This window comes from Engystomops pustulosus, chromosome 5 (assembly GCF_040894005.1).
Source record: "Engystomops pustulosus chromosome 5, aEngPut4.maternal, whole genome shotgun sequence".
Lineage (NCBI taxonomy): Eukaryota > Metazoa > Chordata > Amphibia > Anura > Leptodactylidae > Engystomops > Engystomops pustulosus.
Window position 1 is genome coordinate 13,583,938 of NC_092415.1, and position 26,885 is coordinate 13,610,822.

The following is a 26,885-nucleotide window of genomic DNA, read 5'->3' on the forward strand; positions in this document are numbered from 1 at the left end:
GTAGTGATAGGACCCAACGCGTTCCAGTACCATGAAATGGAAATGGGTGCTCGTATCGCACCCATAAAAACAAAAATAAAACCTATTGTCCGTATGTCTTAAAGGGGTTTTCTGGAGGTTGAAAAACATGGCTGCTTTGTTTCAAAAACAGAGCCACCCTTGACCGTGCGTAGTATGTGGTATTACCCACTAAGCTGCATTCATTTCTATAGCTGAGTTGCAATACCGGCACTAACCACAGTCAGGTGTGGTGCTGTTATTGGAAGAAAGCTGCCATGTTTTTCACAAGACTGTGGAGTTGTGATAACATGGACTGAATAAGACTCCACAAACTTTAATAAATTATAAAAATGTTCAATTCCTGATCTAAGGTTTTAGGCCAGGGACGAACTACATTAACTGGCCAAACGCCATACTGTCATACAGCTCTACTTCCAGGGGCGCATCAGTCACCAGCACCCTAGAGGTACCAACATCCACAGCACAAAATGCCACCCCAGAAACTATAAATACCACAGTACAGCAATAAATACCACCCCAGCAACCAAATATTGTATTCAGAGCAGATATTAGTGCAGACCCCAGCGCACATAATAATAGCGGAGACCCCCCAGAGCACATAATAATAATAGCGGAGACCCCCCCAGAGCACATAATAATAATAGCGGAGACCCCCCAGAGCACATAATAATAATAGCGGAGACCCCCCAGAGCACATAATAATAATAGCGGAGACCCCCCAGAGCACATAATAATAATAATAATAGTAATAATAATAATAATAATAGCGGAGACCCCCCAGAGCACATAATAATAGCGGAGACCCCCCAGAGCACATAATAATAATAGCGGAGACCCCCCAGAGCACATAATAATAATAGCGGAGACCCCCCAGAGCACATAATAATAATAGCGGAGACCCCCCAGAGCACATAATAATAATAGCGGAGACCCCCCAGAGCACATAATAATAATAGCGGAGACCCCCCAGAGCACATAATAATAATAGCGGAGACCCCCCAGAGCACATAATAATAATAGCGGAGACCCCCCAGAGCACATAATAATAATAGCGGAGACCCCCCAGAGCACATAATAATAATAATAATAGTAATAATAATAATAATAATAGCGGAGACCCCCCAGAGCACATAATAATAATAATAATAATAATAATAGCGGAGACCCCCCCAGAGCACATAATAATAATAATAATAATAATAGCGGAGACCCCCCCCAGAGCACATAATAATAATAATAATAATAGCGGAGACCCCCCCAGAGCACATAATAATAATAATAGCGGAGACCCCCCAGAGCACATAATAATAATAATAATAATAATAATAATAATAGCGGAGACCCCCCAGAGCACATAATAATAATAATAATAATAGCGGAGACCCCCCAGAGCACATAATAATAATAATAATAATAATAGCGGAGACCCCCCCAGAGCACATAATAATAATAATAATAATAATAGCGGAGACCCCCCAGAGCACATAATAATAATAATAATAGCGGAGACCCCCCAGAGCACATAATAATAATAATAATAATAATAATAATAGCGGAGACCCCCCAGAGCACATAATAATAATAATAATAATAATAATAATAGCGGAGACCCCCCCAGAGCACATAATAATAATAATAATAATAATAATAATAGCGGAGACCCCCCCAGAGCACATAATAATAATAATAATAATAATAGCGGAGACCCCCCAGAGCACATAATAATAATAATAATAGCGGAGACCCCCCAGAGCACATAATAATAATAATAATAATAATAATAATAATAATAATAATAGCGGAGACCCCCCAGAGCACATAATAATAATAATAGCGGAGACCCCCCCAGAGCACATAATAATAATAATAGCGGAGACCCCCCAGAGCACATAATAATAATAATAATAATAATAGCGGAGACCCCCCAGAGCACATAATAATAATAATAATAATAATAGCGGAGACCCCCCAGAGCACATAATAATAATAATAATAGCGGAGACCCCCCAGAGCACATAATAATAATAATAATAATAATAATAATAATAATAATAATAATAGCGGAGACCCCCCCCAGAGCACATAATAATAATAATAATAATAATAGCGGAGACCCCCCCAGAGCACATAATAATAATAATAATAATAATAGCGGAGACCCCCCAGAGCACATAATAATAATAATAATAGCGGAGACCCCCCAGAGCACATAATAATAATAATAATAATAATAATAATAATAATAGCGGAGACCCCCCAGAGCACATAATAATAATAATAGCGGAGACCCCCCCAGAGCACATAATAATAATAATAATAATAATAATAGCGGAGACCCCCCCCCCCCCGAGCACATAATAATAGCCTGCTCTGTGTCCATACAACCAGTGTCAGGAGGCAGGAGAGGATCCGTAGCAGTGTGGACTCCTGAGCTGCACTCCCCGTTACCTGGCCTCCTCCACCAATGAACAGGTCCATCTGTTATGGGAGCGATCATCAAACTCGGACTGTTAGTAGGGTGTGTACCACAACTCGTTGACAGGCTGTATGCCGGTCTGCAGCGCAGCTTGTGCTCCCCTCTTTTAGGCTTTTAGTTGAGATGGATGTGGCTGCACTTTATGTACACGCTCAGTAGTAAAGCTCCTCTGCTACAGATGAGAGGAATAAGGCACTGGGAAGGAATGCCCATATTTATCTCATTACTGCTAGAGGGACCACGAAACAGGACTGTGGAGTCAGGGGCAGTGACCATTGTGGTGGAGCTGGAGGCGAAGTTGGGAAAATTGAGCATTGACACCCTGAACACTCTGACAGCAGCTTATCTCGAAGGGCATTAGACAGTAGGTGTCGCATAGACTATAGTGGTCTTCACCAGTGGGCCACTGAAACATTACATCATACAGGTTTAGTTAAAGGGAACCTGTCAGCTAAACGAACCCCCACTAACTAAACATATCTTTGAAAACTACTATTATACATCATTCAAACTCTATAGTGTAACTCCCCTTGTCTGCAAAGTTCCGCAGTCGGTTTGTAAAGTTGACTCATTATCTATGCACATGACACCCCCCCTCCCCCCCATGTTCATGTCCTTCCTGCTCAGCCGTGTCTCCAGATCAATCCCCCCTCCCTCAGCAATGAAAGAGACGCTGGCTGTGTGAGAAGAGAATTCCTGATGGAGAGGTGAATGAGAGAGATGTTGGCTGTGTGTGACTTGTAGAAGAGATAGAAGCTCCCTCCCTAAGGAATTCTCTTCAGTGAATCACACACAGCCACTGTCATTTTCATTCCTGAAGGAGGGGGGGGGGGGGGATGATGTAGCCGACCCGAGTCACTCGGCTGTGGAGAAAGCAGGTCCAATGTCAATCAGGAAGCTGGAGATGTGGCGGAGCTAGAAGAGCATAAATATGCATAGATGATGCGTCAACTTTACAAACAGACTGTGAAACTTTACAGGCATGGAGAGCAACAATATAGGGATAGTTTTACTGCTGCATTACAGAAGCTTTCAAAGATATGTTTAGTTAGTGTGACTTGGTTTGGTTTAGTTCCCTTTCAATGTTGTGCTTTTTTTATGGCTTTCAAGCATTTACAATGAAAAAGCAAAACAATTTTGCACATAGCCTTCCCACAAAAATCTACCAATTTTTGTTTTTGCAGCTTCTATGCAAAGCAATGTGTTTTTATGGAAACAAGCAAAACCTGCCTAGCCTGATCCTACCGTTCCTCTCCCTACTGTTTCCCTTCTTCATGTAAGAAGGAAAATGTAGGGAAAAGGAGTATGAAAGCAGAGTCAGACTACACAAGGCTTGTTTGTAGTCTGTTACTATGGAAGCACAGGTCTGCAATGTATCAGCCATAGAAAACAGTAGGAGATTTTTTAATAGAGACTATTTGCAAAGTTGTTTTTATATATATTTTTGTTTTTAAAAGTTGAGCAATAAAATTTGGTTGTAAGGGTGAACTGTCAATCTGTGGAATAGCCTTCCTCAGCCGCAGGTCACAGCAGGGACAGCAGAGAGCTCAGGCGCTGGTCACAGCAGGGACAGCAGAGAGCTCAGGCGCTGGTCACAGCAGGGACAGCAGAGAGCTCAGGCGCTGGTCACAGCAGGGACAGCAGAGAGCTCAGGCGCTGGTCACAGCAGGGACAGCAGAGAGCTCAGGCGCTGGTCACAGCAGGGACAGCAGAGAGCTCAGGCGCTGGTCACAGCAGGGACAGCAGAGAGCTCAGGCGCTGGTCACAGCAGGGACAGCAGAGAGCTCAGGCGCTGGTCACAGCAGGGACAGCAGAGAGCTCAGGCGCTGGTCACAGCAGGGACAGCAGAGAGCTCAGGCGCTGGTCACAGCAGGGACAGCAGAGAGCTCAGGCGCTGGTCACAGCAGGGACAGCAGAGAGCTCAGGCGCTGGTCACAGCAGGGACAGCAGAGAGCTCAGGCGCTGGTCACAGCAGGGACAGCAGAGAGCTCAGGCGCTGGTCACAGCAGAGAGCTCAGGGGCTGGTCACAGCAGGGACAGCAGAGAGCTCAGGCGCTGGTCACAGCAGGGACAGCAGAGAGCTCAGGCGCTGGTCACAGCAGGGACAGCAGAGAGCTCGGGCGCTGGTCACAGCAGGGACAGCAGAGAGCACGGGCGCTGGTCACAGCAGGGACAGCAGAGAGCTCAGGCGCTGGTCACAGCAGGGACAGCAGAGAGCTCAGGCGCTGGTCACAGCAGGGACAGCAGAGAGCTCAGGCGCTGGTCACAGCAGAGAGCTCAGGGGCTGGTCACAGCAGGGACAGCAGAGAGCTCAGGCGCTGGTCACAGCAGGGACAGCAGAGAGCTCAGGCGCTGGTCACAGCAGGGACAGCAGAGAGCTCGGGCGCTGGTCACAGCAGGGACAGCAGAGAGCACGGGCGCTGGTCACAGCAGGGACAGCAGAGAGCTCAGGCGCTGGTCACAGCAGGGACAGCAGAGAGCTCAGGCGCTGGTCACAGCAGGGACAGCAGAGAGCTCAGGCGCTGGTCACAGCAGGGACAGCAGAGAGCTCAGGCGCTGGTCACAGCAGGGACAGCAGAGAGCTCAGGCGCTGGTCACAGCAGGGACAGCAGAGAGCTCGGGCGCTGGTCACAGCAGGGACAGCAGAGAGCTCAGGCACTGGTCACAGCAGGGACAGCAGAGAGCTCAGGCACTGGTCACAGCAGGGACAGCAGCGAGCTCAGGCGCTGGTCACAGCAGGGACAGCAGCGAGCTCAGGCGCTGGTCACAGCAGGGACAGCAGAGAGCTCGGGCGCTGGTCACAGCAGGGACAGCAGAGAGCTCGGGCGCTGGTCACAGCAGGGACAGCAGAGAGCTCGGGCGCTGGTCACAGCAGGGACAGCAGAGAGCTCGGGCGCTGGTCACAGCAGGGACAGCAGAGAGCTCGGGCGCTGGTCACAGCAGGGACAGCAGCGAGCTCAGGCGCTGGTCACAGCAGCGACAGCAGAGAGCTCAGGCACTGGTCACAGCAGGGACAGCAGAGAGCTCAGGCGCTGGTCACAGCAGGGACAGCAGCGAGCTCAGGCGCTGGTCACAGCAGGGACAGCAGCGAGCTCAGGCGCTGGTCACAGCAGGGACAGCAGAGAGCTCAGGCACTGGTCACAGCAGGGACAGCAGAGAGCTCAGGCGCTGGTCACAGCAGGGACAGCAGAGAGCTCAGGCGCTGGTCACAGCAGGGACAGCAGAGAGCTCAGGCGCTGGTCACAGCAGGGACAGCAGAGAGCTCAGGCGCTGGTCACAGCAGGGACAGCAGAGAGCTCAGGCGCTGGTCACAGCAGGGACAGCAGAGAGCTCAGGCGCTGGTCACAGCAGGGACAGCAGAGAGCTCAGGCGCTGGTCACAGCAGGGACAGCAGAGAGCTCAGGCGCTGGGCACAGCAGGGACAGCAGAGAGCTCAGGCGCTGGGCACAGCAGGGACAGCAGAGAGCTCAGGCGCTGGGCACAGCAGGGACAGCAGAGAGCTCAGGCGCTGGTCACAGCAGGGACAGCAGAGAGCTCAGGGGCTGGTCACAGCAGGGACAGCAGAGAGCTCAGGCGCTGGTCACAGCAGGGACAGCAGAGAGCTCAGGCGCAGGTCACAGCAGGGACAGCAGAGAGCTCAGGCGCTGGGCACAGCAGGGACAGCAGAGAGCTCAGGCGCTGGTCACAGCAGGGACAGCAGAGAGCTCAGGCACTGGTCACAGCAGGGACAGCAGAGAGCTCAGGCGCTGGTCACAGCAGGGACAGCAGAGAGCACAGGCGCTGGTCACAGCAGGGACAGCAGAGAGCTCAGGCGCTGGTCACAGCAGGGACAGCAGAGAGCTCAGGGGCTGGTCACAGCAGGGACAGCAGAGAGCTCAGGCGCTGGTCACAGCAGGGACAGCAGAGAGCTCAGGCGCTGGTCACAGCAGGGACAGCAGAGAGCTCAGGCGCTGGTCACAGCAGGGACAGCAGAGAGCTCAGGCGCTGGTCACAGCAGGGACAGCAGAGAGCTTCAAGAAGGGTCTAGATGCCTTTTTACACCTAATTAACATAGATGGTTCTGTTATATAGAATTGTTTCCCCTAAATCCTTTTCATCCAATCCCTTCCTTGGTTGAACTTGATTGACATGCGTCTTTTTTTCAACCGTATAAGCTATGATACTATGAATACATTGTATAATTATATGGCCCCGCCCACACAATTTTCCACTTTGCATCTGCCTGATTTAGGTCGTATGGAGGTGATATTGGGGTTGTCCCCTCTGGGGATTCGGATGATCACCGTGTTATGCAATGGCTGATCCAAAGTGGACAATCCCATAATGCATTGCGGCATAACGAGGTCCCTGTGTAGTCAGTCGCTTGCTCTGCTTCTCTCTGTTACCTCCTCCTGATTCGCTTCTCTCTTAACGATGATTATAATCTCCTGCCGTCTAGATGCTCAACCTACAGAATCCGAGAAAGATATTTATAACCAGGTGAATGTAGTATTAAAGGACGCAGAAGGAATCCTGGATGACTTGCAGTCGTACAGAGGAGCGGGCCTGGAGATCCGAGAGGTAAGTTATGGTCTTTTCTACTCCTCTTTACTCCAATCCCATCCAAAGCTGCATTCTACACTTTGCTATAGTTCTAACACGTGTCCTATTGCGGTGCCCTTTACGCCCAGGAGATCCGTAGGGATGATGGGTAGATTTTTGTGGTCACCATACGACGGTCATTCAGCCATTGGTGTGTTTGTCTTTTTGTGTTTCTTGTGTTACTTTTTGGGTTCTTCCCCTGCAGGCGATACAACATGCTACTGATGAAAAGTTACAGGAGAAAGCCTGGGGGGCCGTGGTGCCTCTAGTCGGCAAACTAAAGAAGTTCTATGAATTCTCTCAAAGACTAGGTAACGCTCCGCACTGTTACACATCATATTAATATTATGACTGTTTGAACTCTGTAGTCTAATATTATATTTGTGTCATGTATGTACAGTGACTGCACCAGAGGCAGAATAGTGAGTGCAGCTCTGGGGTATAATACAGGATGTAACCCAGGATCAGTACAGGATAAGTAATGTCATGTATGTACACAGTGACTGCTCCAGCAGCAGAATAGTGAGTGCAGCTCTGGAGTATAATACAGGACGTAACTCAGGGTCAGTACAGGATAAGTAATGTCATGTATGTACACAGTGACTGCACCAGCAGCAGAATAGTGAGTGCAGCTCTGGAGTATAATACAGGATGTAACTCAGGATCAGTACAGGATAAGTAATGTCATGTATGTACACAGTGACTGCACCACCAGCAGAATAGTGAGTGCAGCTCTGGGGTATAATACAGGATGTAACTCAGGATCAGTACAGGGTAAGTAATGTCATGTATGTACACAGTGACTGCACCAGCAGCAGAATAGTTAGTGCAGCTCTGGGGTATAATACAGGATGTAACTCAGGATCAGTACACGATAAGTAATGTCATGTATGTACACAGTGACTCCACCACCAGCAGCAGAATAGTGAGTGCAGCTCTGGGGTATAATACAGGATGTAACTCAGGAACAGTACTGGATAAGTAATGTCATGTATGTACACAGTGACTGCACCAGCAGCAGAATAGTGAGTGCAGCTCTGGGGTATAATACAGGATGTAACTCAGGATCAGTACAGGATAAGTAATGTCATGTATGTACACAGTGACTGCACCAGCAGCAGAATAGTGAGTGCAGCTCTGGGGTATAATACTGGATCTAACTCAGGATCAGTACAGGATAAGTAATGTCATGTATGTACACAGTGACTGCACCACCAGCAGAATAGTGAGTGCAGCTCTGGGGTATAATACAGGATGTAACTCAGGATCAGTACAGGGTAAGTAATGTCATGTATGTATACAGTGACTGCACCAGCAGCAGAATAGTTAGTGCAGCTCTGGGGTATAATACAGGATGTAACTCAGGATCAGTACACGATAAGTAATGTCATGTATGTACACAGTGACTGCACCAGCAGCAGAATAGTGAGTGCAGCTCTGGAGTATAATACAGGATGTAACTCAGGATCAGTACAGGATAAGTAATGTCATGTATGTACACAGTGACTCCACCACCAGCAGCAGAATAGTGAGTGCAGCTCTGGAGTATAATACAGGATGTAACTCAGGATCAGTACAGGATAAGTAATGTCATGTATGTACACAGTGACTGCACCAGCAGAATAGTGAGTGCAGCTCTGGGGTATAATACAGGATGTAACTCAGGATCAGTACAGGATAAGTAATGTCATGTATGTACACAGTGACTGCACCAGCAGCAGAATAGTGAGTGCAGCTCTGGAGTATAATACAGGATGTAACTCAGGATCAGTACAGGATAAGTAATGTCATGTATGTACACAGTGACTGCACCAGCAGCAGAATAGTGAGTGCAGCTCTGGGGTATAATACAGGATGTAACTCAGGATCAGTACAGGATAAGTAATGTCATGTATGTACACAGTGACTGCACCACCAGCAGAATAGTGAGTGCAGCTCTGGGGTATAGTACAGGATGTAACTCAGGATCAGTACAGGATAAGTAATGTCATGTATGTACACAGTGACTGCACCAGCAGCAGAATAGTGAGTGCAGCTCTGGGGTCAGTAATGCCATGTACACAGTGACTTTGCATTTGATGCCTTTTGGATTCTGGTGTCATACATGTATCATATATGTGAAATGGTTTTTTTATTCTTCTGTGTGTGTAGAAGCGGCATTGCGTGGTCTCCTGGGTGCACTGACCAGCACTCCCTATTCCCCCACACAGCACCTGGAGCGAGAGCAGGCTCTTGCCAAACAGTTTGCCGAAATCCTTCACTTCACTCTCCGCTTTGATGAGCTGAAGGTAAGTTCTATGTTTTTCAAGCTCAGCTGTTACAAGCAGGTTAGAATGGAGTATTTTATAAGGGGTTATCACATATATTCGAGTATATACGAAATGTTACAAAAAAAAAAAAAATCAATGTGATTGGGGATAAATGTTTGACTGCGGAGGGTCCGACCTCCTGGGATCAGCGGGACAGGGATCTTTCCAGCGCGGTATTTTAGATTCTCTGCTCATCCATAACCCCAGCTGCACAAAGTCGCATTGATATCACACATTGTGTTATTATTTCTAATTTTTTGCATTTTTATTATCCTTATCATGTAATATTATGTATTATACTTATTTTGCATGTTGTTTTTTTCCCCCCACCAGATGACAAATCCTGCTATACAGAATGACTTCAGCTATTACAGAAGAACCCTGAGCCGTATGCGAATTAATAATGTTCCGGTAAGAATTCACCCGGACCCCTTCTGGTAGATGCTGGCTGGTTTTGATCTTCATCTTCTTGGTATAGGACCTCATGTACATTAGTGCAAAGAGGACCTCCATAGGTGGTGTTGTTTTCTTGTAATCGGTGGATATGGGATAATGTGCACCACAATTGTCTGTATGGACTGTACTGACCCCAGTGCTGGGCCTGACCGTATGTGGGCCTGACCGTATGTGGGCCTGACCGTATGTGGGCCTGACCGTATGTGGGCCTGACCGTATGTGGGCCTGACCGTATGTGGGCCTGACCGTATGTGGGCCTGACCGTATGTGGGCCTGACCGTATGTGGGCCTGACCGTATGTGGGCCTGACGGGGAGAGACATTGGAGTAATATGTTGGTTATCTGCCATATAGAGAATGCTTAACCCTCTCACGCCCCTCTATTTATAGGCAGAGGGAGAAAACGAAGTCAATAATGAACTGGCCAATAGAATGTCATTATTTTACGCAGAGGCCACGCCCATGCTGAAAACCTTAAGCGACGCCACAACGAAGTTTGTATCGGAGGTAAGGATTAAATACAAGACAACCTAAGCAATTTTGTGCTGATTATTCACACTTGATGGATAAGACAAGCGATTGACTCACAATTGATACCCACCCCCGAGGACTCAAAAAGATGTCCCTGGATCAGCAGGGGTGGGGACTGATAATTCCCTTTAAGCTTGGAGCTACACTAGAATTACTCTGTTAAGACCAGAGGAAGCTTCATGCAGCCAACAGTTTCTGCTGCAGTGGCCACTACTGGGGAAATGTGGTATAACACAGCAAATGAATGGCTGACCATCTATGGACATGTTGAGTCCTCCAGAGGAGGTGCTGCTTGTTTCAACAATGGATATCCAAAGTAATATCAAAATGTAGGTTACAGGTTCTGTGTTGGTTAAAATTTGTGTTTTTTCTTTTTTTTTTTTTCTTTCTCTATGTACCCTGCCCTTATAGAACAAGAACTTACCTATAGAAAATACCACTGATTGTCTAAGCACCATGGCCAGTGTGTGCCGGGTAATGCTGGAAACTCCGTAAGTTCTGCGCTTATTCAACATTTCTGTATTATTGTTGTGTTATATTTACTGGTGGTTTCTGAAAGGTAAAATAAGAAGTGGGTGCAACTTTGTTATCATAATGATGTGCAGCCATTAAATGGGGCTCAATTAAAGCAAAATTCAAGTTTGCTGCCTTCTAAATGTACAAAAGTCGGTAAGATACATCTTCAGCCAATAGCCATAGAGCAGGAAGTCTGTAAGATACATCTTCAGCCAATTGTAATAGAGCAGGAAGTTGGTAAGATTCCCTCAGCCAATAGCCATAGAGCAGGAAGTCTGTAGGATACATATTCAGCCATTTGTCATAGAGCAGGAAGTCTGTAAGATACAGAATCAGCGAACAGCCATACACTAGGATGCCAGTAACATACAGTTTCACAATGGCTATAGAGCAGGAAGTCGGTATGATACATCATCAGCCAGTTGCAGTAGAGATGGAAGTTTGTAAGGCACAGCTTCGGCCAATTGCATTAGAGCAAGTAGCTGGTAAGATCCAGCTTCAGACAATAGGTGCCGAGCAGGAAGGTCAGTAAGATGCATCATTAGCCAACAGCCATAGAGCAGGAAGTCTGTAAGATACGGCTTCAGCCAACAGCCATAGAGCAGGAAGTCTGTAAGATACGGCTCCTGCCAACAGCCATAGAGCAGGAAGTCTGTAAGATATAGCTCCTGCCAACAGCCATAGAGCAGGAAGTCGGTAAGATACGGCTCCTGCCAACAGCCATAGAGCAGGAAGTCTGTAAGATACGGCTCCTGCCAACAGCCATAGAGCAGGAAGTCTGTAAGATACGGCTCCTGCCAACAGCCATAGAGCAGGAAGTCGGTAAGATACGGCTCCTGCCAACAGCCATAGAGCAGGAAGTCTGTAAGATATGGCTTCAGCCAACAGCCATAGAGCAGGAAGTCTGTAAGATATGGCTTCAGCCAACAGCCATAGAGCAGGAAGTCTGTAAGATATAGCTCCTGCCAACAGCCATAGAGCAGGAAGTCGGTAAGATATGGCTTCAGCCAACAGCCATAGAGCAGGAAGTCTGTAAGATATGGCTTCAGCCAACAGCCATAGAGCAGGAAGTCTGTAAGATACGGCTTCAGCCAACAGCCATAGAGCAGGAAGTCTGTAAGATATGGCTTCAGCCAACAGCCATAGAGCAGGAAGTCTGTAAGATACAGCTTCAGCCAACAGCCATAGAGCAGGAAGTCGGTAAGATACGGCTTCAGCCAATAGCCATAGAGCAGGAAGTCGGTAAGATACGGCTTCAGCCAATAGCCATAGAGCAGGAAGTCGGTAAGATATGGCTTCAGCCAACAGCCATAGAGCAGGAAGTCGATAAGATACGGCTTCAGCCAACAGCCGTAGAGCAGGAAGTCGATAAGATATGGCTTCAGCCAATAGCCATAGAGCAGGAAGTCGGTAAGATATGGCTCCTGCCAACAGCCATAGAGCAGGAAGTCGGTAAGATACGGCTTCAGCCAACAGCCGTAGAGCAGGAAGTCGGTAAGATACGGCTTCAGCCAATAGCCATAGAGCAGGAAGTCGGTAAGATACGGCTTCAGCCAATAGCCATAGAGCAGGAAGTCTGTAACTTGTGACTATGTCTAATTCTTTCTGCAGGGCATATAATTTATGAAATAATTTGGTGCAGAATATGTGTATAATTTGTGAATATAACAGAGTTTTGTGAAATCTTAAATTTTTTAAATAATTTCTTTCCATCCAGGGAATACAGGAGTCGGTTTACAAACGAGGAGACTGTGTCCTTTTGTCTGAGAGTGATGGTGGGAGTCATCATCCTGTACGACCATGTGCATCCCGTGGGAGCCTTCGCCAAAACGTCAAAGATTGATGTAAGTTTGTTCTCTTTGAATATTAAAGAGCAGAGTCTCCTCCGGCCCCAGGAAGTGCATTAGCACCAGCAGTCCCCGCACTGTACTCCATTAGCAAAACACCGAGTCAGCAGGAAAGTTCTCAAAGACTCGCTGCTGTCTGGAGACCTGATCAGAAATGACAGCGTAAGCTGGCGCACTGGCGGCCACTCAGGCAGCGCCGGCTCAGGGTCACCCCACCGTGACCACCACCTTCTCAAGAAACCGCTGATCTGAAATTGAAGGTTTGATGACGGGAAAGCCAAGACAGCAATTTTTTTGGAAATCATTTTTACTCAGTTGTAGGAGAAAAGAAGCATTAGCTTTCCTTCACAGCTTCTATCGCCACATCCAGTGGGGAGCATCACATCGAGGCATCACATACCTAGCGACACTAAATCTTATAATCTGCCCTGCCTTCACATTTGTTATGCAGTCATTTGCTGGGCGGGCGCGCATAGATGTAGCCGGGCTGGGCGGGCGCGCATAGATGTAGCCGGGCTGGGCGGGCGCGCATAGATGTAGCCGGGCTGGGCGGGCGCGCATAGATGTAGCCGGGCTAAATTTCCATGAGGAATAACTGAGGCATGCCACAATGCAGACGTAGAAGAGAAGATGTTTCTATAACCTAGACTTCACCTTTGAGGTTCCCTATATTTGTGGTCACGGACTGTAACATTGGGGCAAAGTACTGACCCTTTGGTGCTTTTCTTTTTTCAGATGAAAGGCTGCATTAAGGTTCTCAAGGAGCAGCCCCCCAACAGTGTAGAAGGTCTTCTAAACGCTCTCAGGTAGGTCATTCCCAGCGCAGGATCAGTGGTCTCCATGGCCGGGCCGCGGCCTTCGTACCTGGGCGTCTGAAGGTCGGGTGTAATATACGGGGGCGCCTGTGAAGGTCGGGTGTAATATACGGGGGCGCCTGTGAAGGTCGGGTGTAATATACGGGCGCCTGTGAAGGTCGGGTGTAATATCTAGGCGCCTGTGAAGGACGGGTGTAATATACGGGGGCGTCTGTGAAGGTCGGGTGTAATATACGGGGGCGCCTGTGAAGGTCGGGTGTAATATACGGGGGCGCCTGTGAAGGTCGGGTGTAATATACGGGGGCGCCTGTGAAGGTCGGGTGTAATATACGGGGGCGCCTGTGAAGGTCGGGTGTAATATACGGGGGCGCCTGTGAAGGTCGGGTGTAATATACGGGGGCGCCTGTGAAGGTCGGGTGTAATATACGGGGGCGTCTGTGAAGGTCGGGTGTGAAATACGGGGGCGTCTGTGAAGGTCGGGTGTAATATACGGGGGCGTCTGTGAAGGTCGGGTGTAAAATACGGGGGCGCCTGTGAAGGTCGGGTGTAAAATACGGGGGCGTCTGTGAAGGTCGGGTGTAATATACGGGGGCGTCTGTGAAGGTCGGGTGTAATATACAGGGGGCTTCTGTGAAGGTCGGGTGTAATATACGGGGGCGTCTGTGAAGGTCGGGTGTAATATACGGGGGCGTCTGTGAAGGTCGGGTGTAATATACGGGGGCGTCTGTGAAGGTCGGGTGTGAAATACGGGGGCGCCTGTGAAGGTCGGGTGTAATATACGGGGGCGTCTGTGAGTTATAGGGGCAGCAGCCCATGACGTCTAATTCCCTCAATTTCTGTGGGAGTCGCCGCAGTCTTCTCTCCGTCTTTTTCCCACGACCACCTCCGCTCTTGATGTGAAGCATCTGCTTACTGGAGAGCCGAGAGGTAATGGAGCGTGGTTCCAGAGCGGAGAGAACAGACTGTGCCCAAAACTTTTACAGCGCGTCACCCCATTATGACCGCCCAATGTAAATTTTACAGTTTACCATTCTGGAGCGTTTTCCTTGCCTTAAAGTTAAATATCCATCTTATGTTTTTGTTGCATCTAATATTCTGCGCACTCGCTCCAAAACCACTGCATAGCTGTAGTGTTATCATAACAATTATTCCATCAGCCTCCGCTAGGGGGAGCGGTCTTCTTACTATGTTAGTAAGACCAATGGGTAAGTGCGATCCTTTGGATAATAATCCAGGATGTAACTCAGGATCAGTACAGGATAAGTAATGTCATGTATGTACACAGTGACTGCACCAGCAGCAGAATAGTGAGTGCAGCTCTGGGGTATAATACAGGATGTAACTCAGGATCAGTACAGGATAAGTAATGTCATGTATGTACACAGTGACTGCACCAGCAGCAGAATAGTGAGTGCAGGTCTGGGGTATAATACAGGATGTAACTCAGGATCAGTACAGGATAAGTAATGTCATGTATGTACACAGTGACTGCACCAGCAGCAGAATAGTGAGTGCAGCTCTGGGGTATAATACAGGATGTAACTCAGGATCAGTACAGGATAAGTAATGTCATGTATGTACACAGTGACTGCACCAGCAGCAGAATAGTGAGTGCAGCTCTGGGGTATAATACAGGATGTAACTCAGGATCAGTACAGGATAAGTAATGTCATGTATGTACATAGTGACTGCACCAGCAGCAGAATAGTGAGTGCAGCTCTGGGGTATAATACAGGATGTAACTCAGGATCAGTACAGGATAAGTAATGTCATGTATGTACACAGTGACTGCACCAGCAGCAGAATAGTGAGTGCAGCTCTGGGGTATAATACAGGATGTAACTCAGGATCAGTACAGGATAAGTAATGTCATGTATGTACACAGAGACTGCACCAGCAGCAGAATAGTGAGTGCAGCTCTGGGGTATAATACAGGATGTAACTCAGGATCAGTACAGGATAAGTAATGTCATGTATGTACAGTGACTGCACCAGCAGCAGAATAGTGAGTGCAGGTCTGGGGTATAATACAGGATGTAACTCAGGATCAGTACAGGATAAGTAATGTCATGTATGTACACAGTGACTGCACCAGCAGCAGAATAGTGAGTGCAGCTCTGGGGTATAATACAGGATAAGTAATGTCATGTATGTACACAGTGACTGCACCAGCAGCAGAATAGTGAGTGCAGCTCTGGAGTATAATACAGGATGTAACTCAGGATCAGTACAGGATAAGTAATGTCATGTATGTACACAGTGACTGCACCAGCAGCAAAATAGTGAGTGCAGCTCTGGGGTATAATACAGGATGTAACTCAGGATCAGTACAGGATAAGTAATGTCATGTATGTACACAGTGACTGCACCAGCAGCAGAATAGTGAGTGCAGCTCTGGGGTATAATACAGGATGTAACTCAGGATCAGTACAGGATAAGTAATGTCATGTATGTACACAGAGACTGCACCAGCAGCAGAATAGTGAGTGCAGCTCTGGGGTATAATACAGGATGTAACTCAGGATCAGTACAGGATAAGTAATGTCATGTATGTACAGTGACTGCACCAGCAGCAGAATAGTGAGTGCAGGTCTGGGGTATAATACAGGATGTAACTCAGGATCAGTACAGGATAAGTAATGTCATGTATGTACAAAGTGACTGCACCAGCAGCAGAATAGTGAGTGCAGCTCTGGGGTATAATACAGGATGTAACTCAGGATCAGTACAGGATAAGTAATGTCATGTATGTACACAGTGACTGCACCAGCAGCAGAATAGTGAGTGCAGCTCTGGAGTATAATACAGGATGTAACTCAGGATCAGTACAGGATAAGTAATGTCATGTATGTACACAGTGACTGCACCAGCAGCAGAATAGTGAGTGCAGCTCTGGGGTATAATACAGGATGTAACTCAGGATCAGTACAGGATAAGTAATGTCATGTATGTACACAGTGACTGCACCAGCAGCAGAATAGTGAGTGCAGCTCTGGGGTATAATACAGGATGTAACTCAGGATCAGTACAGGATAAGTAATGTCATGTATGTACACAGTGACTGCACCAGCAGCAGAATAGTGAGTGCAGCTCTGGGGTATAATACAGGATGTAACTCGGGATCAGTACAGGATAAGTAATGTCATGTATGTACACAGTGACTGCACCAGCAGCAGAATAGTGAGTGCAGCTCTGGGGTATAATACAGGATGTAACTCGGGATCAGTACAGGATAAGTAATGTCATGTATGTACACAGTGACTGCACCAGCAGCAGAATAGTGAGTGCAGCTCTGGGGTATAATACAGGATGTAACTCAGGATCAGTACAGGATAAGTAATGTCATGTATGTACACAGTGACTGCACCAGCAGCAGAATAGTGAGTGCAGCTCTGGGGTATAATACATGATGTAACTCAGGATCAGTACAGGATAAGTAATGTCATGTATGTACACAGTGACTGCACCAGCAGCAGAATAGTGAGTGCAGCTCTGGAGTATAATACAGGATGTAACTCAGGATCAGTACAGGATAAGTAATGTGATGTATGTACATTGACTGCACCAGCAGCAGAATAGTGAGTGTAGCTCTGGGGTATAATCCAGGATGTAACTCAGGATCAGTACAGGATAAGTAATGTCATGTATGTACACAGTGACTGCACCAGCAGCAGAATAGTGAGTGCAGCTCTGGAGTATAATACAGGATGTAACTCAGGATCAGTACAGGATAAGTAATGTCATGTATGTACATAGTGACTGCACCAGCAGCAGAATAGTGAGTGCAGCTCTGGGGTATAATACTGGATGTAACTCAGGATCAGTACAGGATAAGTGATGTCATGTATGTACACAGTGACTGCACCAGCAGCAGAATAGTGAGTGCAGCTCTGGGATATAATACAGGATGTAACTCAGGATCAGTACAGGATAAGTAATGTCATGTATGTACATAGTGACTGCACCAGCAGCAGAATAGTGAGTGCAGCTCTGGGGTATAATACAGGATGTAACTCAGGATCAGTACAGGATAAGTAATGTCATGTATGTACACAGTGACTGTACCAGCAGCAGAATAGTGAGTGCAGCTCTGGGGTATAATACAGGATGTAACTCAGGATCAGTACAGGATAAGTAATGTCATGTATGTACACAGCGACTGCACCAGCAGCAGAATAGTGAGTGCAGCTCTGGGGTATAATACAGGATGTAACTCAGGATCAGTAATGTCATGTATGTACACAGTGACTGCACCAGCAGCAGAATAGTGAGTGCAGCTCTGGAGTATAATCCAGGATGTAACTCAGGATCAGTACAGGATAAGTAATGTCATGTATGTACACAGTGACTGCACCAGCAGCAGAATAGTGAGTGCAGCTCTGGAGTATAATACAGGATGTAACTCAGGATCAGTACAGGATAAGTAATGTCATGTATGTACACAGTGACTGCACCAGCAGCAGAATAGTGAGTGCAGCTCTGGGGTATAATACAGGATGTAACTCAGGATCAGTACAGGATAAGTAATGTCATGTATGTACACAGTGACTTCACCAGCAGCAGAATAGTGAGTGCAGCTGTGGGGTATAATACAGGATGTAACTCAGGATCAGTACAGGATAAGTAATGTCATGTATGTACACAGTGACTGCACCAGCAGCAGAATAGTGAGTGCAGCTCTGGGGTATAATACAGGATTATTGTTGTTGTAACATTATCCTATGGATTTCCCCTTATACGTCTCTTCTTATTTTGCGCTCCTCCCCAGGTACACAACGAAGCATCTGAATGATGAGACTACCTCGAAGCAAATCAAGGCGATGCTGCAATAGCGCTGGTGCCGGTGCATATCTGCTGTGGACACAAGACAGTATTGTGCAGTGACTGAGACCTCCAGGATTTCGGTGATTGTGATGCCCATTTCTGTCCTGCTTCCCCCTCCGTTTTATTTCCCCTCCTCCGGGTCTCGATCACTCGCACCGTTTTTCCTTTTTTAAATCTGTGTTCTTGTTCTTAAGCTCTGATGTCTTTTTTCTTTTCTTTTTTTTTTTAATCTTTTTGTGCCAAAATCATTGGGAATCGAACCTGGGGAGGCAGCGATAGCTTTTTTTTTTTTTTTTTTTTTCTTTTTTTCAAAATGGCCGTTTCAGTGGCAGCTATTTATGCATTAGGTTTTTGGTTTTTTTTCTCCCCCATTTGTGTAAGGGGGGGGGGGGAGGAAATTCTGTGACTTGAACTAAATATTTTAAAGTTTTAATTTTTTTTTTTCCCCAGAAAAATAAACTAATATTTAATATTTGCTTAAACTGCATGGCGGAACTGCCGATTTCTGCTGTCATTAAAAAAAAAAAAAAAAATTCTATATTAAAAAAAGAAAAACGAGCAGAATTCGTTTCTATTTGCCGCTTTCTTTTTCCGTGTGCAGCCAAGAAAAAAAAAAAATGTTTAAATTAACTGTTGTAAAAAAAATTAAAAAACATTGGTACCCAGCACAATGATTTTTTTGAAAGAAGAAAAAAAACAAAACAGTTTTTAGGTTGCATTTTGACTCATTTTTGTAAGGATGTTTGTTGTATGTTTAATCTTTGACGACTAATATAAAATAATGTGATGTGTGCGTAACAGAATTCCGGATGCATGTCCATGTCACACGGGGGGCTGGAAAGATAATAAAAGTCGGCTTTCATTTTTCTACATTCGGCTCTGATTTGGTCTTGTTGTTCGGTGTTTTTTTCTTTTACTTGTATATAGTTTAGATTATTTTCTACATTTTCTAATTTTTTTAGATTATATGACACATCCCTGATTTAGTCTAGAAAGCAAGGAAAAATTTCCTGTTCACATACAAGCGCAGCACACATAGCGCTGCCGCATCCACACGCCCGCCGCGCTGCCGCATCCATACGCCCGCCGCGCTGCCGCATCCATACGCCCGCCGCGCTGCCGCATCCATACGCCCGCCGCGCTGCCGCATCCATACGCCCGCCGCGCTGCCGCATCCATACACCCGCCGCGCTGCCGCATCCATACCCCCGCCGCGCTGCCGCATCCATACACCCGCAGCGCTGCCGCATCCATACACCCGCATTTCCTGTTCACATACAAGCGCAGCCGCATCCATACACCCGCTAGGCTCACTTCTCTGAACCATGAGTGACCACACTCCCAGTTTTTATGCTAGATCCTTAAGATTGGGGAAAAGGGGGTCCACTTAATTGGGGGAGAGCTGCATACTCTATAGGAGGATCACTATAGGGATGTGATGTGTGTGGGCACGGTTGGGAGCTGTCAGGAATGTACAAGATGTCAGGGGCTCAGCTTCCAGGTCCTGCTATCCCCCCTGCTCCTGCGCACCAGACCAACAAAACCGCATAAACCTGGATGATGGGTTTCCTCCGGGTCCTCCTGTTTCCTCTCACACTCCAAAACATACTGGTAGGATGATTAGATTGTGAGTCCCATTGGGGACAGGGACTGATTTAGGAAACTCTGTGCAGCGCTGCGGAATCTGTGTGCGCTATATAAATAAAGGAATTATTATTATTAGGTGTCACATAGTCCCCAGGCTAGGGCCCCCCCAGTGTCTAAACCAGCATGTGTCCCAAGGCCTGATCTCCGACTGACACCACCACAGCCCTACTGGCTCCCCTTTAAAGAAATGTCCACAGCAGAGCCCCTGCCACATCATGGTGTGTGCGCGGGTTGGAAGAGGAGAAGACGCAGACTTGGGGAGAAGAAGTCAGAGGCCAGTATAGCGGCGATCTTCATGTGGGGCCCGGCTATATGAAGATCTGCCAATTCCCAGGAAATCAAAATCTGCAAATAATCCCAAAGAGGCACAAAAAGAAAAAAAAAGAAAACTGGTGAAAATACAGGTACATGTCCGCCATAGAGTCTTGTCACCCTGCAGTGCCCTCTGTATTGTATCTTTAGAAGGGATACACTGTCTTCCAGAATCTGCCATAAAGCCCCGACTGCTGGAGGCTGCAGTGATGGGTTACTCCCATCTCCCTACTGCATCTCAGGAGCTCAGACACAGGGATCTTCTGGATTCTTCTTTACCTCTCTCACCAAGGCTCTTCTCCTATGATTGCTTAGTTTGGCTGGATGGCCGGGTTGAGGAAGAGTTGTGGTCATCTCAAACTTCTTCCATTTATGGATTATGGAGGCCACTGTGCTCTTAGGAACCTTGAGTGCGGCAGAAATAGTTTTGTAACCTTGGTCAGATCTGTGCCTTACCACAATTCTGTCTCTGAGCTCCTTGGGCAGTTCCTTTAGACCTCATGATTCTCATGTGCTCTGACATGCACTGTGAGCTGTGAGGTCTTCTGTAGACGGGTTTGTGCCTTTCCTAATCAAGTCCAATCAGTTTAAATAAACACAGCTGGGCTCCAATGAAGGAGTAGAACCATCTCAAGGAGGATCAGAAGGAAATGGACAGCATATGAGTTATATATGAGAGTCACAGCCAAGGGTCTGAAGACTGTGATATTTCAACTTTTCTTGTTAGATAAATTAGCAAAAATATCTATATTTCTGTTTTTTGGGGATGGGGGAAGACTTTTGATTCACCAATTGGCTGCAATGAAACAGAGTGAAAAATGTAACGGGGTCTGACTACTTTCCGTACTTACGGTATCTTTTTATCTTGCTTGACAAAGGCTTCAGTGTTGGGAATTAGTGGGCGGCCGCTTTTCTATCTCTCCGTGATACATTTATTTTCTGCTCTCCCCAGACGTCTCTCTGACTCTGCGGATCCCCCCCCCCCCCCCGCCCTGGCATCTGGGCACAGCTGGCATCCTCGCTGCATACATTTATTCCAGGCGCCGGTGAATATGTAAATCTGCATCTGTTTCTGGATATCAACCAAAGATCTAATAATACATCATGGACTGTAAAGATACCTGGAAAAACCAGCGTTGTGATAGCTGCCACCTGCAGGACATGCGGCCCCCCACACCTGTCCTGGGGGGGGCTGCTGATTCACACTCCCTCTGTGTGTGGGGATATATCTTTAGATACATCAGTAATGGACATGTGTTCTCCCAGAAACAGCGCCACCCTTGTCCAAAGGCTGGGTCTGGTATTGCCAACAGTCCTTCTTTATATCAAGTAAGGACCTGTACGTGGGGCATGGCCACGACAGAGGTGTGGAGCAGCCCCCCTTACAGGGGGTATTACATGAAGGCAGTGGCGTAACTAGGAAAGGCAGGGCCCCATATCGGACTTCTGTATGGGACCCCATTTACCCCTTACTTACTTAAAATATTCATGAAGTATATACACACCATATATACATACATGCAGCTTATAAAAACATACATAAAGGACGATATACAACAAGTACACATCACAAATACACACAGAGAATATTCACACCAAATACCCTGGATGCCAGGGCCCCCTGACACTGTGAGCCCCATAGCAGCTGCTATGGCTGCTACCCCTGTAGTTACGCCCCTGCATGGAGGTCATACGCATGAGCCTCACAGACTGGTTCTCTGCTGTATCATAATAGGACAAGCAATCAATAACATAGTGCGGCCACTAGGTGTCAGTGTAAGCAAAGGAAATTTATAGGGATTTATCTTTTATTTTTTATATTTTGCTTTTGTTTCTTTTTTGCGTTTTTTTTTTTTTTTTGTCGCATGTGATTACATGCGGGAATCTCTCGTTCTCAGAACATCACTTGCATCGGGAGTCTTAAGTTCTACATCTGCGTCCAGATGTAATTCCGCATGATTTACTATCCTCCATCTAATTAATAAAAAATGTGGCGCAAAAGTGACAGAAATAACATAAAGATTGTATGTAAATGCCATTCCACTTATAATGAATCAAAGGAGCAGAAAAACAAAAACAAATTAATTTTGCCTTTAGAATCAATTGGCCCAATTCCTCATGTCTAACAATGGCACTTTCCTTACTCGAGCTCCTCTTGTCCATGTTGCTGCTTGTAGCACATTACATCTGCCAGCTCCCTCTTCCCTGCAGCTCCCTCCTCCTCCTGCTCCATTCTGCCTTCAGCTAACAGCCTAGAGGGGGTCAGACCAATCAGCAATATCTTCTTAATCATTCTGAACCATTCAGAGGCTAATGCTGCTGTCTAGATAGAGGTCTAGAGACAAAGTTGTGGTGCCATTTTATAGAAGAAATCTCTCCTTTAATATTGCAAAAGGATTGTGTTTAAGGTGCCACAAGCACAGATATATCCACCGTTAAATTTACTGTGAGGAGCGGGCGCTGTATATGAAAATCACTCTTCTCGATCATAAGTTTATTAATGGATATCTGTGTCTGTGGCAGCCAGGAACATAATCCTTGTGCTAAATTTAAAGGGAGATTCTCATCTTTGAGGGTGTTTTCAGATGTGAAGATAACGAGTGTGTTTTTAAAATGCATCACAACAGCTGAGAAGAGGAGATTTGCCTGATAACATTGAGTTGACGCACCCTCAAATGACACCAGAACTGCGGTTCAGAAGATATAGCCGTTTAATGTGTGTCCGTCTGTTAATAGATCTTATATTTCAAAGATAGGCTCAAAAGTCATACCAGGGAAACACAGTAGATATTATATTAGGTGGATAGAGAAATATTAGATAGATATGAGATAGATAGGTAGATAGGAGATAAATATAGATATGAGAAAGATAGATATGAGATAGATAGATATATATATATATAGATAGGAGATAGATAGATAGGAGATAGATAGATAGGAGATAGATAGATAGATAGGAGATAGATAGATAGGAGATAGATAGATAGATAGATAGATAGATAGGAGATAGATAGATAGATAGATAGATAGGAGATAGATAGATATGAGATATATATATATATAGATAGGAGATAGATAGATAGGAGATAGATAGATAGATAGGAGATAGATAGATAGATAGATAGGAGATAGGAGATAGATAGATAGATAGGAGATAGATAGATAGATAGGAGATAGATAGATAGATAGGAGATAGATAGATAGATAGATAGGAGATAGATAGATAGATAGGAGATAGATAGATAGATAGATAGATAGGAGATAGATAGATAGATATGAGATAGATAGGAGATAGATAGATAGATAGGAGATAGATAGGAGATAGATAGATATGAGATGGATAGGAGATAGATAGATAGATATGAGATAGATAGGAGATCGATAGATAGATATGAGATAGATAGGAGATAGATAGATAGGAGATAGATAGATAGATATGAGATAGATATGAGATAGATATGAGATGGAGAGATAGATAGATAGATAAATAGATATGAGATAGAGAGATAGATATGAGATAGATAGATAGGAGATAGATAGATAGACAGATATGAGATAGATAGATAGATAGATAGGAGATAGATAGATAGATATGAGATAGATAGATATGAGATGGATAGATAGATAGATATGAGATGGATAGATAGATAGATAGATAGATAGATATGAGATGGATAGATAGATAGATAGATAGATATGAGATGGAGAGATAGATAGATAGATATGAGATGGAGAGATAGATAGATAGATATGAGATGGAGAGAGATATATAGATAGATAGATAGATAGATAGATAGATAGATAGATAGGAGATAGATAGATAGACAGATAGATAGATATGAGATGGAGAGATAGATAGATAGATAGATAGATAGATAGATAGGAGATAGATAGATAGGAGATAGATAGATAGATAGATAGGAGATGGATAGATAGATATGAGATAGATAGATAGATAGATAGGAGATAGATATGAGATAGATAGATAGATAGGAGATAGATAGATAGGAGATAGATATGAGATGGATATGAGATGGAGAGATAGATAGATATGAGATGGAGAGATAGATAGATAGGAGATAGATAGGAGATAGATAGGAGATAGATAGATAGATAGATAGATATATAGATATGAGATAGATAGATAGATAGATAGATAGATAGATAGATAGATAGATAGATAGGAGATAGATAGATATGAGATGGAGAGATAGATAGATAGATATGAGATAGATAGGAGATAGATAGATAGATATGAGATAGATAGGAGATAGATATATAGATATGAGATAGATAGATAGATAGACATGAGATAGATAGATAGATAGATAGATATGAGATGGAGAGATAGATAGATAGATATGAGATGGAGATAGATAGATAGATAGATAGATAGATAGATAGATAGATAGGAGATAGATAGATAGATAGATAGATAGATAGATAGATAGGAGATAGATAGATAGATAGATAGATAGATATGAGATGGAGAGATAGATAGATAGATAGGAGATAGATAGATAGATAGGAGATAGATAGATATAGATATGAGATAGATAGGAGATAGATAGATATGAGATAGATAGATTTCAGTACAGGCAGTCCCCGGGTTACATACAAGATAGGGTCTGTAGGTTTGTTCTTAAGTTGAGTTTGTATGTAAGTCGGAACTGTATATTTTATCATTGTAATCCCAGCCAGAACTTTTTTGGTCTCTGTGACAATTGGATTTTAAAAATGTTGGATTGTCATAAGAACCAGGAATAACCCTAAAGCTTCATTACAGACGCCTGTGATAACTGTTACAGCTGATTATTGTAGCCTAGGACTAAAGTACAGGAAATTACCAATATCCAGAGGTCCGTTTGTAACTAGGGGTCATATGTAAGTCGAGTGTTCTTAAGTAGGGGACCGCCTGTATATTATATACATTCTCATTTATTGAGGAGGTTCATCTCCCATTCAGATGTATTGAGCAAATTTTTCGATTCATAAATTTCCTTAATAAATGTGACCTAGTAAAGGTACAAGTAAGTGATAGCTCTCTCAGTACCAGCGCCCCTCTTGTTCCCAGGCTGCATCAGGTATTGCATCTCATGCCCATTTATGTGCCTGGACATTGCGGTGTAATACGTGGCTGTGGGCAGCAGGTGGCGGTGTGGCTCCACGGCTGGGCGGGTGTGTGTTGCAGCTGGTTTCATCATGCAGTTGTAGTGAGATGAGCTGCAGCCTCTACAAGGTCATGCCGGCAGTGACTGAGCAGGAGCCTCCATTGTTCCTGGCACACAAGAGGCACCGTACAATTCTGTTTTGTTCTCATGTTCCTTTTGTAACCGGAACTTGTTTGTCCACAAGGCGTGAGATCCGAGCGGCCCCGGGTGCTGGGTGCCCCCTGAAAATACACAACCATCCCCAGTCATTACTGCTAATCTGGTATAAAGGTCACAGCAGCACAGAGCATGTCAGGAGACTAGGTATACAGGACTTAGGGGCAGATGTTCTGTATACATTGTATCGGATCTGTACACAATGTAGATGTTCTGTATATATGTTCTATCGGATCTGTACGGACAGTATATTTTCTGTATACATTGTATTGGATCTCTACACATCGTAGAGGTTCTGTATATATATTTTGTACTGGATCAGTACATAGAGTAGATGTTCTGTATACATTGTATCGGATCTGTACATGATATAGAGGTTCTGTATACATTGTACTGGATCTGTAAATGGTATAGTTGTTCTGTATACATTGTATTGGATCTGTACACACTATAGAGATACCATAACTCTTATTCATCCCGGATTCTTCAAATAGAGTTGAAGACAATGGCGGAGCAGGAAGCCATCACCTCCGGCTCCACCATTCACACTACAGAGGCTGCTTACTCCATTGTGAGATCTGGCAGCAGAGATGTGATGTGTGGGATTATACATTATGGGACCTTCCATCCTCAATCATGGAAATAACTTCCTACAGCAACTTAAAGGAACCCTCCAGTCACAGCTGATCCATTGAAATATTCCTTGTGGGACTCCAGGTTCTAGGATTACAATGACGATGAGTCCTGCTCCTCCCTTCAGGATTATTCAAGGAATTGGCTTGGACTGGAGAGTTCCTTTAAGTAACATCTATAACAGAGAGGTTATTCTGCCCCTGGGTATTGGAGAATGTTGAGGAGCGATTGTGAAACAAAGCAGCTAAGATGTTCTCCTCCACCTCTAGATGGATGTTCTCCTCCACCTCTAGATGGATGCTCTCCTCCACCTCTAGATGGATGCTCTCCTCCACCTCTAGATGGATGTTCTCCTCCACCTCTAGAAGGATGCTCTCCTGCACCTCTAGAAGGATGCTCTCCTGCACCTCTAGAAGGATGCTCTCCTCCTCCTCTAGATGGATGTTCTCCTCCACCTCTAGATGGATGTTCTCCTCCACCTCTAGAAGGATGCTCTCCTCCACCTCTAGATGGATGCTCTCCTGCACCTCTAGAAGGATGCTCTCCTGCACCTCTAGAAGGATGCTCTCCTGCACCTCTAGAAGGATGCTC

At 45.5% G+C, this 26,885-nt stretch overlaps 1 protein-coding gene across 10 annotated transcripts in view; it reads left to right on the plus strand.

Annotated features, from left to right (window-relative positions):
- CYRIB (CYFIP related Rac1 interactor B) overlaps positions 1-19,245 on the plus strand; it is a 130,100-nt gene extending 110,855 nt beyond the window's left edge. For all 10 annotated transcript variants that reach the window (XM_072151188.1, XM_072151194.1, XM_072151190.1 and 7 more), the window contains 9 exons: positions 6,936-7,057; positions 7,284-7,389; positions 9,230-9,366; positions 9,721-9,798; positions 10,233-10,349; positions 10,785-10,864; positions 12,607-12,733; positions 13,472-13,542; positions 18,320-19,245. In XM_072151188.1, the coding sequence (XP_072007289.1) occupies positions 6,936-7,057; positions 7,284-7,389; positions 9,230-9,366; positions 9,721-9,798; positions 10,233-10,349; positions 10,785-10,864; positions 12,607-12,733; positions 13,472-13,542; positions 18,320-18,383 (902 nt within the window). In that variant the 3' untranslated portion in view covers positions 18,384-19,245. The remainder of the gene's footprint in view (positions 1-6,935; positions 7,058-7,283; positions 7,390-9,229; positions 9,367-9,720; positions 9,799-10,232; positions 10,350-10,784; positions 10,865-12,606; positions 12,734-13,471; positions 13,543-18,319) is intronic.
- Positions 19,246-26,885: the final 7,640 nt, after the last annotated feature.